Genomic DNA, 17,379 nt, shown 5'->3' with positions numbered 1-17,379 from the left:
TAATAAATAATATATGTGTTCAATCACATATAAAAAAATTTATATTCAAATCAATTCATCCTTAATGGTTGGTTGGTATTAGTCAGTTGTCAGATTATTTCAATTGATCGTTCCACTTGTGGTATGGGCTTCATGGCCTTTACTTCTGAATTGCATGTGTGGTTTACATTGAATGAAAAGAGCTAATCATCCAAATTATTGATGTGATGAAGTCAGTTTAATAAGATGCATGAAGAATGGAACTTGATGAATTGGGTTATTACGGCGATATTGCTCACCAGCAATTTTACTTCTGAGATTATTCAATCAAATTGAGTTTTATCTTAAACTAACCATTTTGAATTTGACTCTGGCTCAAATTGATTTTTGTTCAAAATCGGAAGACTTTGAATGAGAGTAATGACTGTAACAGAGACAATGACTATTGATTGCCCATTTATATGAATTATTTAGGCTTTCTTCTGGCATTTATTCAAAGACAATTGAGAAGCTTACATACACGAGCACGAGAAACTGGGAAGGATATTATTGAAATAAAAGCAGTAAATTTTGGAGGCAGGGTAAAAAGTGAAGTTAAAAAAAAGCAAGCTCCCTTTATTTGTCCATCCAAATGACACACCGTAGACACTTTCCTTGAATAAGTAAATCAAAGGCTTTATTGATCTCTTCAAACTTCATCTCATGTGTCACAAATTCATCTAATTGTAATTCCTGAAAAAAAAAAAAAATTAAAATGACTTGTTAGGCTTCTCAATCAAGACAGTCAGGCAAGAAACTCAAACCAACCGTATATTACCTTGTCCATGTAACGTTTCAGCAGAATTGGAATGTCAGTTTTAGCTTTGAGTCCTCCAAACAATGATCCCTTCAGAATTTTTCCACTCTCAAGGACATCAAGAGAGCTTAAGCTCACCTGTGCTCCTGGCTTGTCCACTCCCAACACAACTGTCTTTCCCCATCCCTAAATTTTGATGAAAAAGCAAGGTAAAGATCCTCAAAGTAACCTATCTCAAGTGAGTAACCTATCTCAAGTGAGGGTGGTTTCAAACTCTAATTTGGCTCAAATCTATAATATCAAGTTTAAGCTCATTCAAATTAATTACAGTATTCTTAGAAGGTTGTTAATGAGATAAACAATGTTACCAATAAGATAAACAATATTATCAAAAAAACAATTAAATTAAGTCGTTGAACTAGAGTTCTAACTCAAATTCAACTCATTCAAACTGAATGATTCGGTTTTTAATCCACCACTATTTCTCAAGTCTTTGGAATGGCCAGTCAAACTGTATCTATATGATGTAAACAACCCAATATTCTTCTTTTGGGTGTCTTTTTCTTTACATCATCTTAATTGTGAGCAAGAGTGAAGAAGCAGACCTTTCGACAGCAAGCATACGCTTCTTGCACCAAGGATGAAGAACCAACACACTCAAAGCAGTAATCTGCACCTCCATCAGTCATCTCATTGATTACCTGTTCAAATTGAAAAAATAAAAAATCTAAATTAGAGTAATCCTAATGAAAATTAATATTTGCTTTACAAGGAAGTTTTTTTTTTTCCCATGCTGACTCCCCTCCCTCTCTTTGTCCCCAGTCACACCCAATCTAGAAAGGAATAAATCTTTGTTATTAGTTTTAAAATATAATAATACTCACTATTGATGCAAAAAATCTCACATTGAATTAGAGTTGAGAGTCTTAAATCAATATAAACTAATTATCTCATTTTCTTTTATGAGTCGTCTTTTGATGGTAAAATCAAAAGACCAACAAAGATTAAAACGTATAATACTTCATTACTTTAAGTGGCATGTTAGGCAATATCATTTGTAGGGACTGAAGCCACAAGGTCTCCTCAAACCCTTCAGATTTAGAAAATATCACAACATTTATGTGAAACTCAAGATTGACTTCATAATCCCACTTATGATAATATCTTTGGAAATCATAACATGTACCCTTGATAAAAATTTTTACCAGCCAGTTGAAGCACAAGATCTAATCAACAAAGGCAGATAAATTGTCATGCCAATAAAAGATCCAACTAAAGATCAGAAGTACAAAGAGAGATCATGGATTGAGAGGTAGACCTGGCTTACTGATTTATCCCCACAACTTTTAGCATTAACAAATTCTGTGACTCCAAACTTTTTTCCTACATCCATGAGAAAAGACAGTCAACCAGAAATCAGTAAAATCATAGTTTTCATTAGCCTGCACAATAGTAAACATTAGACTTCTTATCAATCAAAACTTGCAATTGATTCATAATATGCATGCACAAGCAACTAATTGTCAAGAACTATAATAGTTTATATAGTTAGGTGTTATTAGACCTCTCCCATCCTAAAAGCTAGTTGAAGAGATGAGGTTTTTTCTCACACTTTACACTTCATTGGTTCAACACTCCTCACAACAACTAGTCATATGAAGGAGAAATGAGTTAGTTGTTATTAGCTCTCTATCTCCCCCAGAAGCTAGCTTAAGGGGTGAGAATTTCTCTCAAACTTATACACTCTATTGGTCCAACACTCCACACAACCAGTCATTCGAATGAGCAACAAGGTTATTGGTTAAAGCTTCACATTGATCAATCATTTTAATATACTCTTAGGTGGAGTTATTGCAACCAGATTTTGATACTATTATTAAATGTTATTGGGTCTCTTCTACCCAAAAGGTAACTTAATGGTGAGACTCTCCTTCATATTTATGCACTAACACCTAACCACTCTCTCAACCAATGTGAGACAATCCAACACAGATGATATGCAAGCATTGTCAAAATCATTCATCATTCAAAATACACTCATTTCTCCAAAAATGAAGTCGGAAATCCATATGCTTACATTTCACTCACCTATTTCAAATTTCTCTGGAATCACATCGACACCTATAATTCTAGTAGCACCACAAAGTCTTGCTCCCTCTGCGACCTACGTACCGAAATATATATCAATCAGCTTTTTTTTCCAACAGGGTGTCAGGTTTGAAATTCCAGATATAAGGGATAATATAACAGAAAAATCTCTAAATCATACAGCTAATCCAATTGATCCTAGCCCAAATATGACAACAGTTGATCCAGCCTCCACGTTTGCTGTTCTCCAAGCAGCTCCAACCCCTACAAAACTCAAATTGCAGTAAATACTGGAAGTAAATGCTTTTTCCACAGAGCATAGGTATTATCATATTCAGAACAACCAGTAATACTTATAAAGATGCATATAAAAACCAAAAGTAAAATGTCTTTTCCAACTGGAATTAAACATTTTAATGTTCAAGAGAGCATTGGGGAATTTTACAAGAACTCCAATAAAGCAGCTGAGGCAGGAATGGACCAAGGCAATTCTAAATTTGATTGAACCATGGAATGCCGGAGTTGAGAAAGCGCCCTCAGACCCATAAGTGGTTTGGGCTTAATAATCCTAATAGGTTCCTCTCAAGGATAAAAATCATAGTATATAAATACATTATTTTATTGTATGAGTAATATAACAACTCAATAGTAAAATATATTCATTGTAATGAAAAAAGTAAAAATAATATAAATTTTACTAGACCTAACTGTTCTGAATGATCCAAGGTAAATAACACGTTATTTCTTTAATTTATTGGCTTCACACACTTTTTAGTTCGCTCAAGGAAGAATTGGACACAAAAAATAGACAGAAATCTCACGACAATCAAATTGATGAGAGTCAGTGGCTAGTACCTGTTGATACCCCACAACTTAGGAGGCATGCCTTACTTGGAGGGACGTCGGGGTCAATCTTTACTATATTAGCAATGTCTACCACAGTATACTCACTAAAACTTGAAACAAATAAAAAATGATGCAAAGTTTGTCCCTTGAGATCTCTGAATCTGCTTGTCTCAGATCTAGCCATCCAAGGAGAGACCTTGAAGGGGAATTTTGAACATAGGTTGCTCTTCTTTGACTTGCAATCGACACATTCACTACAATCTGCCAGAAAATATGGTATCACAATATCTCCTTCTGCTACATCTTTTACATTCTCCCCCACACTTTCCACCTTCCTGCAAAACAAACATTGATCCCTTATAAGTTCATTTTGTAACAAAAAAACTCAATAATTAACTCTTTCATGATTGATCGAACTAAAAGTGTCTGGAATCAATAAAACAAGTACATTCAAACAATAAAGAGAAAGAATACACATGATACGGGCTATGTTCTATAGAGTCAATGTTAATTCAATATCTTCTCAACCATCTTGTGAATAAGAATGTATTTACTACATCACTCATATAAGATAATAATGTGTTTATATAATGGAATTTTTATCCCTAATATAAACCATTAGATTCAAATTAAATTAGTTTGAGCTAGATTGTTAGATCAACAAATTTCCTTTAGACAATATTGAGCTTGAGCTCTAGTAAGTATGTTTTAAAGTCAAGCTCAAGTCTGAGGAGTTCGACTCATCAAAATTGTAAGGTTGAGGAAGTTTGACTCGCATTAATCAAAATAAAAGATTTTGATCAGTATATATTAAAATGATTTCACTTTAAACCCTACTAAAATAGTTCTTCATGGGTTAAGCTCATATATCTTGCCCACCAAGAGTGCCTTGTAATGGAAGTGGTTGCCAATTCTTAACAACCATTGTACAGTATGTATAATTGTGATACTAAGAATTCCTCAAAAGAAAACAAAATTGAAACAATATTTTGAAAAGCCACTGGAAATGCTAATAAATCAAAAGTCAACTCTATTCTCAACTCGAAGTTGCAACTTTATGTGACTCCTTAAATGAAAAGGCTTCCACGAAAACAGCTCTGTTCTATTGAATTCTGTCAGAAAGTAACTGGAAGATATCAATCTTACCCAATAGCCTCATGACCCAGAATTCTTGGGAAAACAGCAGGAAAATCCTTCAAGCCAAAACAATGAATAAATACAAATAAATAGTAAGAAAATTAAAAAGAAAAAAGTGAAGAGAAGGTGAAGTGTTCAACGAGATAGACCTTCATTTTCCAGAAAGTGATATCGCTGTGACAGAGACCTGTACAGATGATTCGAATCCGAACTTCATGGGAACTCGGAGGGTCCACTAGAATCTCCTCTATTACCAGAGACTCCCCTGGCACTCGAGCTATGGCAGCTGCATTTTTTTTTTTTTTCTCATAATAAGGAGAAGATGAAACCAAAATGCATGCCCATGAAAATCACTATTGTAAAATTGATATAAGGTATGAAAACTACCTCTGCATCGAATCGGCTTCCCTGCGGTTTCCCTTAACAAATTGTCGCTATCCATGCCGTGAAACGGAGCTCTCTTAGCTTCCTCTTTTGGCAACTGACAATGATGATGATTTATGGAGGGAGAGACGAGACAGGTGAGAGCTTTTTTGATTCAATACGTGAATCTGACCACCAAGCTAATACAACTATTTCAATATTTTTTCCATTGACTTCAATGCCTCGCCAGCTCCACCTATTGGTTACCAGGTCACGTCTAATCTCTTTCAACGACCTTATTGATTATAATTATTAAAGTGTAGATATGTCTTCCATGGCTGCCAACGCTGGGTGAATTTCTATGGTTATCTCTTTCATAATTGTTTACGCACTTGGGCAAGACAAGCTTTCAATTGGCTAACGTCCAACTTGGGCTACCGTAAGTTTCTGTCTTGTGTGTGTGCGTCTGGTTGAATCATCTGCCTGCCTATTTGGTGAAGTTGAATTGAAATGGTCAAGGTCAAGCTTTCGCCTTATTCAAGTATGGCTTCTGAGCAACGAGTAGATTAAATAAATATTGCATCAATATTCAATCAAAATTCTTCGGACTCAAACCCGATCACAGAATTTTCACTATCCCATTGTAAGAGGGGCAGTCAATAAATAATAATTTTTAATTAATAATTATTTAATTATATAATAATACATATTTATTTATTTATATATTTAAATTAAAAATATATAATTTTATTACAAATTGATGATACTGTGCATGCTCCTAGCTATTGTTAACTTCAAAACCCATCAATAGTAAGATTTTAGGAATCAACATATTGACTTCAATACAAAGGTTTGATTGGATTGGTAATTTAATTGGTTCACTGGCTAATGTAAATTTAAACCTCAACTCGATTTATCAGTTGTGAAATTTTATAAAACAATATGTTGACATTAGTTTGACAATTTAACGGAATTAACCGGATAGAATTTATTTGATTTAATTGCGAATCTATTTGATTTAATAATTAACAAAAATTTAAACATTATTTGAGACCTGACTGAAATGTTCGCTTGACGACCCGTTCGATCAAATGATGAGTGAGGCCTTATCATGGTTTTATTGGAGCAATGAGGTCGGCCGAGCTTATTAATACTACAAGGGTCTACCTGTTGGTGGAGGCATTGATGATTTGTTGACGCAAATTTGTCAGTTAGAGCATTAGTTATGATTGCTAATCCCGGCTAAGATGGAATCTGGACTTCACCACTCTGGTTATCTCCCCTGCCTAAATTTACTCTTGTACTGACTATACGTAATTCAGTACCTTTTCAAGTGCAATTTTAACATAAATCGGTATAGAGAGGTGTGATCCGACAAGTGCAATTCCAATCAGTTCGCTCATTTTTCAGTGTAATTTGACCATTTCCAGTCACGGTTTTTATTTTTTATTTTGTTATTTTTTGTATTATTCAAATTTTGGTAAGAAAAATGATGATCATGTCTTTTATGAATGGTAAATGACAAACTCTCACACAAATTCTGATTGTTCAAGGAAAATGGCTATGAGATAATGCCAAATTACTATTTTATTTTTGTGAAATAACCGTATTACTTTTAAGGCCAAATGACTATTTCCCACCCAAGGTTTGATGTTTTCTCAAGTTTTAACTATTTAATTATGGAAACACTAAACACCCACTCATAGTCGGTTAAATTTAACGAAACTCTAATCCCCGAAAATTTAATCTCATTTTCCCCCCTAAAAGTTTAAAAACTAACATTTTTTTTTTAAGCTAAGTTTGAAAATATCGCATTTCTCCCCCTAGGGTTTATTTCCAAACCCTTTCACTTTCTCCGGCGCCATCGCCGGCCGTCTTCCCCTCCCGACGGTTTCTCTTCCACCGATGGCCCCCCTCAACTCCACCCCAACCTATCCGACGCAGAGAGAAATCGTCTTCCCAGACGACGAAGACGAGATCGATCGATCTCATCTTCGTCGTCTGGGAAGACGATCGTCTTCCCAGATGAAGACGACTCATCTTCCCAGAGGACGACGAGTCGTCTCGTCTTCGTCTGGGAATACGATCGTCTTCTTAGACGACGACGTTCTTCGTTTTTCACGACAAAGTGCTTCGTCTTTTATGGCTTCTCCAACTTCGATTGGAAGTCCAAATGGGAGGAAAGAGATCGCCGGAATGAGAGGATGCTTTGGGAGGGAGAGGCTGTCGACAATGGAGCTAGAGATGTCGTCGGAGATTTCAAAACGAAACCCTAGGGTGAAACTGTGACTTTTTAAAACTTAGGCTGGAGAAAAATTTTAGTTTTTAAAGTTTAGGGGGGCAAAATAGATTCTATTTTAGTTTATTTTTAATATTATAGAGAAAGTGACGATTTTACTCTTACCACTGTTAAAGTTTTGTTAAATTTAACCGGTCATGGGTGGGTGTTTGGTGTTTCCATAATTAAAATATAGAAACTTGAGAAAACATCAAACCTTGGGTGGGAAATAGTCATTTGGCCTACTTTTAATTGTAGTTATTGACAATTTAGCAGCATTTGCACTAGTCAATTTGTAATATTGTCAAATCTACCCTCGATCGTTGTGGGAGTTGGCAGCTAGAATAGCATAAAAAATGTGTGATCGTATTGGATAAGTGTACACAAATTATGCTCTTCTATTGTTATTATTATAATTTGTTATCATAATTGAGTTTTGGATGAGTGTTTAAAGTTTCAATAAAACTATATATATATATATATTTTAAACATAATTTATGTACATAAATGACGTGTTATTATATAATTAAATAATTTTAAATTAAATTTAAATAAATATTCAATCACATGATAACGTATTGTTTATACACTTAAAATATATATTAAAAATATGTATATATAACATTGCTTGTAGGGGTCATTTGGTTCCAGAGGTTTAAAAATTATCTTGATAATCTATATTTTATTACTTATATTATTTTATTTGGTTTATCAGTAATAAAATATTACAGTAATCTTCTATTACCAATACTAACGTGACAGGTAATATAAATGGTAACCTGATTATCATATTCACTTTAGGTATGAAAAGATTATTAAGAGAATCTTGATTTTATTATAATTATATTATTTTTTATTAATTTTTTGAGATAAAAATAAATTTATTTTTAATTAATATAATAAATAATATAAAAATATCTAAATTTAATTGTATACAAAAGCATTTAAGTAAAATAATTTATTAGCATTCTTTTATTATATTTAATCAAACACAATAATTATTTACACTTATCAAATTTTATCAAACATAGTAATTATTTATATTCAATAATCTACTAAATAGGTTATCATTAAAATAATTTCTTTATTTTAGTAATAAAATATTACTCAAACTAAATGCCCCTTATAGTTTAGGGATCCTCTTGGAACATGATTTTGCAAAACTTTGGGTGTGAAAAGGTAATTTTATCCTTTCGATATAAAGGGGTTCATACAGAAATTATGTGGGTGTATTGGGAGAACTGATTATGTTATTTTCCTACGTTAGATGGGCCAATGGGTCCATGCCCATCTATGAATAAAACGCAACCCTCAAAACAAAATATAGTGTGAACGGCGTCGTTTTTTATGCCCTTTATATATCCATGCGAACAACTCATTGCCTGCTATTTCTAGATTCTTCGGCTCAAAAATGGTACATTTGGACAGGTCATAAGAGCTAAATTGGCCTGACCCGGCTCAGCTTGTACGACCCTTGTTTTTGAAACCAAAAAAGCACACCCTTACTTACCCTCAAAGGCATTCCTCGAAACCTAAGCCGATCCATCGACGCTTTGAAAACTTTATTAAACTTCCTCCGGTCGCTTCTTCAACTTTCGAATTTCAGGCTTCCTACACTTGTAAGGTTTGTTGATTGAATAAGTTTGCAGTCTGTTCATGCAAGACCTAAGCACAACTGTTTTGATGTTTGGAGTCTGCTTTATCATCTTGACTGGATAGTTTGGATGAATGGATATTGATTTTATCTGATTTTTATTTTATCTGATCAAATTTAATCGGCGATATTAATAAGTGTATGTTATATCTGTGAGAGTTGTCATTGTTTGTGATCTACCTTGTTCTGCATCGACAATACAGTTAAAGAATTATTATGCTGTGAGATTCGAGCAATGTTAGGAGTGTGTTGAATAAGTTAAACAAGAGGAATTAAAGCACAGTTCTATGTATTCACCTATTCCTTTGAGTAATTTTTTTGGTGAAAGAGGAACAAATGCTGAGGCTTGAGATTGGATAAGATTTTAACTTTTTTGTATTTGTCTCTGGAAATATAATTACAGAATGTAGGATGTTGGGATATAGAATATTCTTCATGATGTTTATCCTCAGGGTGAGGTGATGGCTTCAACCTTGTCTTGGCTGATGAATGCAAATGCCTTTGGCCAGAATAAGTACATCGGTTGTAAACTGTCCATTTAAAGAAAATGTGAAATGGACTTTTGTTTTGTTGCAATTTAAGATGAGAAAGAATAACCATTTGCTAATGTGGAAGTTTTATCATTGCATTTTAAAACCTTTTGTGCTGCTTTGTATCCTCTTTTCCTTATAAGGTTAGTTGTCTGTTGTCGTCTTCTATGATTCTATAATCACGTGCCATGGCTTATTCGGCTTACAGTCAGAATGAGATACTTAAATATGGTGTATAATTAAGAAAGTTAACTCTGGTTGTCACCCATATAGTAAGAAATGAAGAGTACTAATATACTTTCTGGATTTAATAGTTGTGTTGGTGCTTGTCTCATGGACTGCCACATAATTGCTACTGAATCTACGGGTTAATAGTATTTCTTTCCATGACACATTTTGTTGTGCTGAGTTACTAAAGATGATTAAGTGCGTACTGAGTGTGGGCTGCATTGATCTTTCTATTATTTAGTATGTCATCTAGTGTCAACAACTTTCTACTCACAGATGGATGAACTGGTTGGCTCACATAAATTGGGACACACAAGTAGCTCTTGAGTGCAAGTGTTTGAGCAGTTTAATATAGAGAGCTTCATGCATCTTACATAAATAAATTCTTTTACCTATAAATTATGGCTTTGGACTTGCACAGGTATTTGTGTTCGATCTTTATTGGCTGAAATATTATGGCAAATCAGCATCTTAATGAGACTCCTAGTGCAAGCAATGTTTCTGGGGAAAGTTCAGATTCGATGGTGGAGATCAATATCAAGACATTAGAATCTCAGATCTATAGTTTTCAGGTGGACAAAAATGTAAGCAAAGCCTTCCTTGTTCTTGTATTGGTTTCATGTCATATTACTATGGTTTCTAATATAATGGTCCCCTTAAGTTTTGAAATTTACTAGCACATTATGCTTATCTATATTTTTTAAAGAAAATTTGTGTTGCCTTGAGCTCTGATCCTAGTTTTGTCATTATGAATAATTTCAGATGCTAGTTTCATCATTCAAGGAGAAAATAGCTAATGATATTGGTGTCCCAGTTGGTCAGCAACGACTGATTTTCAGGGGGAAAGTATTAAAGGATGATCACCCCCTTTCTGAATATCGTATCCTATAATATGTGTGATTCTAATATTTATGCTTTAAAGAATTTTGAAGTTGACATTATATTTACCATGTTTTCTATTGTCACTATGCTTTTTTAATTTTATTTTCTTCCTTTTCTTTCTTTTGATCATTCTCAATTTTTATATAATTATATACTCATCTAAAGCCCATGTATCTGGTAATTCTGTACTGTGGACCCCTTGACTGTTCTTAGACGTGGAGAATGGGCATACATTGCATTTGGTTGTAAGGCAGCCAACTCAGTCACAGCCGTCCTCCGATACAAGCTCTGGGGAGACAAATGGAAATATTGGTAATCGAGGTATTTATTCCCTGGGTTGCTTCTGCAGTTTCCAGACCAACAATGATTATTATAAATTGAATGTCATTATTTTTTTTTTCTAAATTGGCAGGCAATGATGTGAATGCTGGTGTCCCTCGTAACCGGGTTGGGCAAATCTCACACAGTGTACTTCTTGGTACTTTCAATGTTGGGGATCAAGGTGAAGGCATTGTACCAGACTTAACTCGGGTTTGTCCTCTTTTTTCTTTATTGTGATTTATTTTGTGGGTTTTAATCTGTATTTGAAATTTTAGTTTTTTAACTGGATAGCTGCCACAAGGAGAAAAATGAAGGATTATTTGGTTGCTATTGCTACAAGCAGTTACTCATTTGTTATTTGACTTGTAGGTTATTGGGGCTGTTATGAATTCTCTTGGAGTAGGCGGCCAGTCCTCAAATAATGGAAATAATAATGGCTTACAATTCTCTGGTTTGGTGAGTCATGCTTGTTTTGTGGAAATTTCTATCATCATACTCAGTATATATTTTATCAACTCAGTTTATTAATGAGGTATAGGTACAATTTTTCTTATCTTCTTTATTGGGGGTAGCTGTTGGAGATGCATATATTCTTTTCTTCTTTTTATTTTTATGTTAAGTATTCTGGAAATGTAAAGACGTGCATAAGAAACTTCTTTATGGATTTTCAGTAATCCCATGTCTTCAGATTTATTTTTCTATGTTTTGCTCTAGTGTAAAGTCCAATAGTGACTTTGTACTTAAACCAAGAACACTTAATTTAGCTGTGTTTGTGGTTCAGCGAGTGATCTTATTTGCAAATCACTTGTGGCGTTCATTTTTGGCTACATTGACTCCTTCCGAAGTGACCCTGCTTATCATCTGTGTCGTATCTCTTTAATTCTAAATTATATCTTTCATGTTTCTGATTTTTTCCAATTCACAAGTTTTTCCAAGTAAAGAAATTTCCTTCAGAAATGAGGGACATGATCAGTGAATGAATATAACTGGGCATACAGCTTGTATGAATAGGATTGCTTGAAAGAAACACATCAATTCTTTTATATAAACATGATTTAACTGCAGCTAAATGATTGTTTTTGATATTTGCAGTCAAATGCACCAGCCTCACAAGGAAATGAAACTGATGAGATAAGGGGTAATGTTGGTAATCAAAGCCAGCCTGGATCACAATCTGGACAAGCATCTGGTCAACCAATTCTATCATCACCTCAGGTTGTTCAAATTCCTCTGACTGCAGCAGCTGTGCCAATTCCTGCACTTCATGCGGTAGGAAAATTATTTGCATGTTCTTATTTTACTCGAAATCGGCACTCATTATTTTCTAATATGCTTTATGTTATGGGTTTCAGCCAATTCCTGAATCTTTAAATACTCTCTCTGAGTTTATGAACTGCATGGAGCAGACACTATCTCAAAATGGTAATGATACAGAATTTATTATTTTTTACTTTTGGGCAGAAAATAACTGGCATTTATAACCAGCTGCACAATATGTAGGTTATCAGCCAAACATATCTTCAACAAGCAATGAAGGCATACCCAGAGTAGAACTTCCTTCCACTGGACGAGGGATGCCAACACCTGAAGCATTGAGCATTGTTTTGCGGCATGCTCAGAGGCTTCTGAGCGGTCAAACTACTGCTGCACTATCTGTAAATACTTTTTCTAGAACACTTCCATTGTCTTGTTCTTTTTCTTCCCCTCTTAGTTGTGGGTGAATTTTATCTGTTCGAATTAGTTTTGTTTGTTTCTATGCTTTTCTGTTAGTTTAGCCAATAGACTATGTTTCTTACATTCATTTGAATGAAGTTTGTTTCTGTCTCTAACATTTCACTTGTGATTGTATTTTTTACTTGTTGCATTCTGTGTTCAAATCTATTAATTTGGTGCCACCATCTTGGTAGTGTATTTCTTCATACATTAGTTGTATCAACTTTCTTTTTACTTTCTCTCATTGTAATCATTATATATATTTAACTACTTGTAGTGTAAATGGTTCGGATTAGGGGAAATTAATGCCTTGCTAATGAACTGTTGTTAGGAGATCTGTCTGGCTGTACTTAGGATCAAGATTCAATGCAATAGCATAGAGTTGAATGTGAAGTTCCTAAAATATGAATTTTTTTTTTCTTTTTTCGGGTTAACTTTACTATCTGATTAAGTGTTATTTGTAATCTGCTGCAACTTTGTAGCATATCGCAGGACGCTTGGAGCAAGAGGGAGCTTCTTTGGATCCTACTATTAGGGGGCAAATTCAGGCTGAATCTGCACAAGTAGGCTATGCAATGCTACATTTAGGTTCTCTTCTTTTAGAGCTTGGTCGCGTAATTCTGACTCTGCGTATGGGGCAATCTCCTGTATGTTATAATCCTCTCTCCACCTCTAATTCAGTTTATGAATAAAAACTCTTGACTCTTGTTTTATGCAACTTGCAGGCTGAATCTTCTGTCAATGCTGGACCTGCAGTTTATATATCTCCGTCAGGGCCTAATCCTATAATGGTTCAGGTTTGTCAATAAGTTTCTGGTATTATATACTTTGTTATTTCATATTAAGCATTTGAGGCTAATTGTTGAGGGCATATGTGGGTCTCACACCATCATGATTCTTAGTGTTTACATTTAGTAATCACGTCTTTCTTTTAGGAGGGCATTGATTTTCCATTTTTCTTAACAATGCATGTTTTAAATGTTGGAATTCTAAGTTCTCCTGTGTTGTTGTCACTCTATTTTGTCATTTTCAAGTCATTGATCTAACTTTGATGTTCTCCTAACCATGCATGGGTTTCTGTTTGAGTTGCAGCCTTTGCCTCTTCAAACCAGTTCTCTCTTTGCTGGTTCTGCTCCATCTAATACTCCGAGTGTTGGCCCTGTTGGTGTAGGAAATGCCCCAAGACACATAAATATTCATATACATGCTGGTAGGTTAAGGTTTCACTTAACTAGTCTTATTTACTTTTAATGAATCTGATAGTGTCTGTTATCAGGCACTGCATTAGCACCTGTTGTTCCAGCTGTTGGTAACAGGGGAAGTAACGGGGATGGACTGCAGGGTGAACGCAACAATAATACTGGTTCTTCTGATTCATCTGGTCCAGTTCCATTGAGGATGTTACCTGTCAGAAATGTCATTGCAGCAGCTGTCCCATCACGTCCTACTGGCATTGCAATTTCCACTGGAGCACAACCTGGTTTAGGATTTTCTGTATCTTCACAACCTGCAAACTCTCTTTTGCTATCCTCAGTTATTAATGAAGTCAATTCTCAAATTAGAAACTTGGTAGGTAACATGCAAGGAGAAAACCAGGTTTCATCGGGTAGGTAAACATGAAGTGCTTTAATTAATGTTAAAACGGTAAGTGTTGTAATGATGTATGGTTCTCAATGATGGCCTTTCTGTTTGTAGGTGAAGTGCAGTCAAATGTGCAGAACGTATCTGGTGGAAACAATGCAAGTAATGATATCAGAAATGAGCAGCCTCATAGCATGCCAGTAAATAGAGTTGGTGAACTTAGTGCTTCCCAGCCTGTGGTCATGCCTGAAAGTGAAGGCCAGAAGGTATGCTTAGTATACAATGTAGGATTCTAATGGAAGTAACTTTGAGTTTACTTCTGACTAATGCTAATAATGATAACAGTCTCAACCTGAATGCCATCAAACAAGGAATAATGAAGATGCAGGGAGTGTCTTGATCACTAAAGATGGACCAACTTGCTCAGCAGGGGGCTCTTCGAGTTCTCTAAATGAAGTGAAGTTGAAAGACACTTCAGAAAATGCTTCTGAAGTTAGTGAAAAGCAATTCCTTCCAGAGGATGCTAAAGCTGTTCCACTTGGATTGGGGCTGGGTGGTCTAGAGCACAAGGTGGTATGACATTTTGTTGCTTGTCTTTATTGGAATATACACTTTGAAAATGCACTTAGATCCTTATGCAGGATTATCCAGATCCGAGAAAATCCTTATACATTTGCAAGCAAGTACAGATATTACTCAAATATGTATTTGATATTTTCTTTTAGGCTGGATATTCTTTATTGTGCTAGATGAGTGTTTGATTTGTTTTCCCGTTCTTTAGGAGACAATTTTTTTATCTGTACACTCCCATATTATGTTGTTTATATCTGTAATTCTCTCATGTTTATAAATGTTCTCCTTCCTAATGTCTTTTCTTGGGTGTCCTCTATGAACTGGTTGTTCAAAATTCTGTATTTTTGCTGTGATCAGAGGCGAATCAGGCATTCAAAGACCCCAGTCAAGAGTGGTGATGGAGGAACGAGCAGTGCTCCTCACGATCAGAATAATTCTAGAGCTCTTGGCCAACAGCTTTTGCTATCTCTTGCACCTTCTAGCTCTGGAATGAGTAGGACAGATGCGAATGACCCATCCTCTGGTCAATTACCCCTAGTTGGTTGTGTCAAGGAGAGTAGACAATCAGAAGGGCAAGATACTGGTGGCCAACTTGACACAGCCAATGCTGTGTCTCAGGTTCTAAGTAGCCCTGAGATCAATGGTTTATTGTCTGGTTTTTCAGAGCAAACTGGGGTTGGTTCTCCGGATGTCTTGAGAAATATGTTGCAACAGCTCACTCAGAGTCCCCAAATAATGAATACTGTTAATCAAATTGCTCAGCAGATTGAAGGCCAGGATCTTGGAAACATTTTTTCAGGATTTGGAGGGCAGGCTGGTGGAATTGATTTGTCAAGGATGGTCCAACAGATGATGCCTGTTGTTTCTCAAGCTCTAGGTCATGGCTCTGCTGTACAGCCAATTTCTACTGTTCAGCATGCTGAGAGAATGACAAGTGGAGCGGACAGCTCAGATAATCAAAATTTTGAGGTTTGTATACCCTACTAAAGTATTAAATAATGGAAACTCTGCTACATAGGATTTTGTAGCATTTCCGATATTCTTGCACATATTCTATGTATGAGTTTGGCCTCAATCATTGATCTTTTGGCCCATTTTTTCTATTGTTTTTATTTTCTCTAGTACTTTTGCACTTTGTTGTTAGACCTGGTCAAAGGGTCAGTTCATGGGTTGACTGGTCAGTTCTAAAACTGTGGTTTTGCAATGAAAGCTGTTTTCCCAAATATTGTGATCCTTGTAACTTTTGAGTTGAATGTAATAAGTGTATCCTGATGAAGAATCAAGCATTTTCAATTACTAATTTTGTGTTTCATCTGCTTCTGTTTCTAGATTGGAATTCAACAAGTGGCTCAGATGATTGAACACTGTGATCCTCCTGGGGAAGTTTTCCGCGGTGTAGTTGAGAATGCTAGTCGGTTGCAGCAAAATGGAATTATACCTGGCGACCTTGTGGATGAGTTGTGCAGCGATGAAGCTCTTGCACATGTAAGTATCACACACAATGATTCACTTTCAATTACCAATAATACTTTACATACGAACGGATATAAACGGATAGGTATTAATAGGTACAATAAATTGATATGTCATTATGTAATTCAATAATTCTATTTATAAATATAGTATTATTCTTAAATTTCATCGGCGCTGTGATGTTCTGTAGCTTAGTAATTTTTTTTAATGAAAACTTGGGCCTCATGCAGGAGTATATTGAGATCCTCCGGCAAGATATACATCGACGGTTTGAGGGCGACTCTGGCAGGGACAAATACTAATTTTTTGTCTTGTTTAAAAGGATATAGTGGCTTCATTCTAAGTGTTCTGGACTGTACCTCTTCTGGTTCACTGGGAAATATGTTGAACAATCTTGTACAAAATCAGGTGTGGGGCTTGATTGACCCATATAATATAGTTCATTTGGATGTTGAGGAGAATGTAACTTTTCACATACTTGTGCAGAAATTTAGTTTTATTTATTATTAGTACATTCTACAACATTTTGAGTTTGCTTCAAGCAAAATCAAATTTGTTTTGGCAGACATAATCTCTTGTTTAATAGAATCGGATTTGAGTTTGTTGAATTTGCACAACAATTTCCTTGTCCCTTGTGGTAGCTGTGATTAAATAAACTTCAGTAAATTACTATTTTATATATATATATAAGCATTTGCGTTAGGTTAAATTCGAATTGAACTAAGTTTGGAACAATTTGAGTTTGACGAGTTTTTTTTCAATCAAACTTGAGTTTGGCTTAGATGGAGGGAAGATGAGCTCAAGCTTATTATAGCAATTTTATTTTTAACCATTTTAAATGAGTTTTGTTAGAATTCTGAGTTTGAGGACTCAAAGGTCTTCTAGGATTGAACCGATCAGCTCATTTTGAGGTTAATTGAACCGAGCTAATAATTGG

The 17,379-nt window shown here is 35.1% G+C and overlaps 2 protein-coding genes across 4 annotated transcripts; one reads left to right on the top strand and one right to left on the bottom strand.

Annotated features, from left to right (window-relative positions):
• Positions 1-424: 424 nt before the first annotated feature.
• Positions 425-5,674, bottom strand: LOC123230223 (alcohol dehydrogenase-like 7). Its single transcript, XM_044656391.1, has 10 exons — positions 5,234-5,674; positions 4,996-5,132; positions 4,856-4,902; positions 3,719-4,044; positions 3,045-3,127; positions 2,864-2,939; positions 2,094-2,158; positions 1,381-1,476; positions 797-961; positions 425-711 (listed from the first exon to the last, which is right to left on the bottom strand). The coding sequence occupies exons 1-10, from the start codon at positions 5,286-5,288 to the stop codon at positions 595-597; spliced, it is 1,167 nt and encodes a 388-aa protein (XP_044512326.1). The 5' UTR covers positions 5,289-5,674; the 3' UTR covers positions 425-594.
• Positions 5,675-8,887: 3,213 nt separating this feature from the next.
• On the top strand, positions 8,888-17,062 carry LOC123229556 (ubiquitin-like domain-containing protein CIP73). 3 transcript variants are annotated; one of them, XM_044655451.1, is made up of 18 exons: positions 8,888-9,106; positions 10,321-10,483; positions 10,662-10,779; positions 10,995-11,102; positions 11,194-11,312; positions 11,472-11,558; positions 12,195-12,371; positions 12,455-12,524; positions 12,603-12,757; positions 13,298-13,462; positions 13,541-13,612; positions 13,908-14,025; positions 14,092-14,421; positions 14,511-14,662; positions 14,742-14,969; positions 15,327-15,938; positions 16,299-16,454; positions 16,673-17,062. In XM_044655451.1, exons 2-18 carry the CDS (start codon positions 10,355-10,357, stop codon positions 16,742-16,744), a joined length of 2,868 nt encoding a protein of 955 aa, XP_044511386.1. In that variant the 5' UTR covers positions 8,888-9,106; positions 10,321-10,354; the 3' UTR covers positions 16,745-17,062. The 3 variants fall into 3 exon arrangements, with proteins under 3 accessions (XP_044511386.1, XP_044511385.1, XP_044511387.1); XM_044655450.1 differs by having other exon boundaries at positions 8,888-9,111; XM_044655452.1 differs by having other exon boundaries at positions 8,890-9,111; positions 14,742-14,966.
• The last annotated feature ends 317 nt before the right edge of the window (positions 17,063-17,379 follow it).

The sequence above is a fragment of the Mangifera indica genome, chromosome 11, assembly GCF_011075055.1.
Source record: "Mangifera indica cultivar Alphonso chromosome 11, CATAS_Mindica_2.1, whole genome shotgun sequence".
NCBI lineage: Eukaryota > Viridiplantae > Streptophyta > Magnoliopsida > Sapindales > Anacardiaceae > Mangifera > Mangifera indica.
The sequence above is the reverse complement of the archived record's forward strand: the minus strand, read 5'-3'. Positions and strand labels throughout refer to the sequence as shown.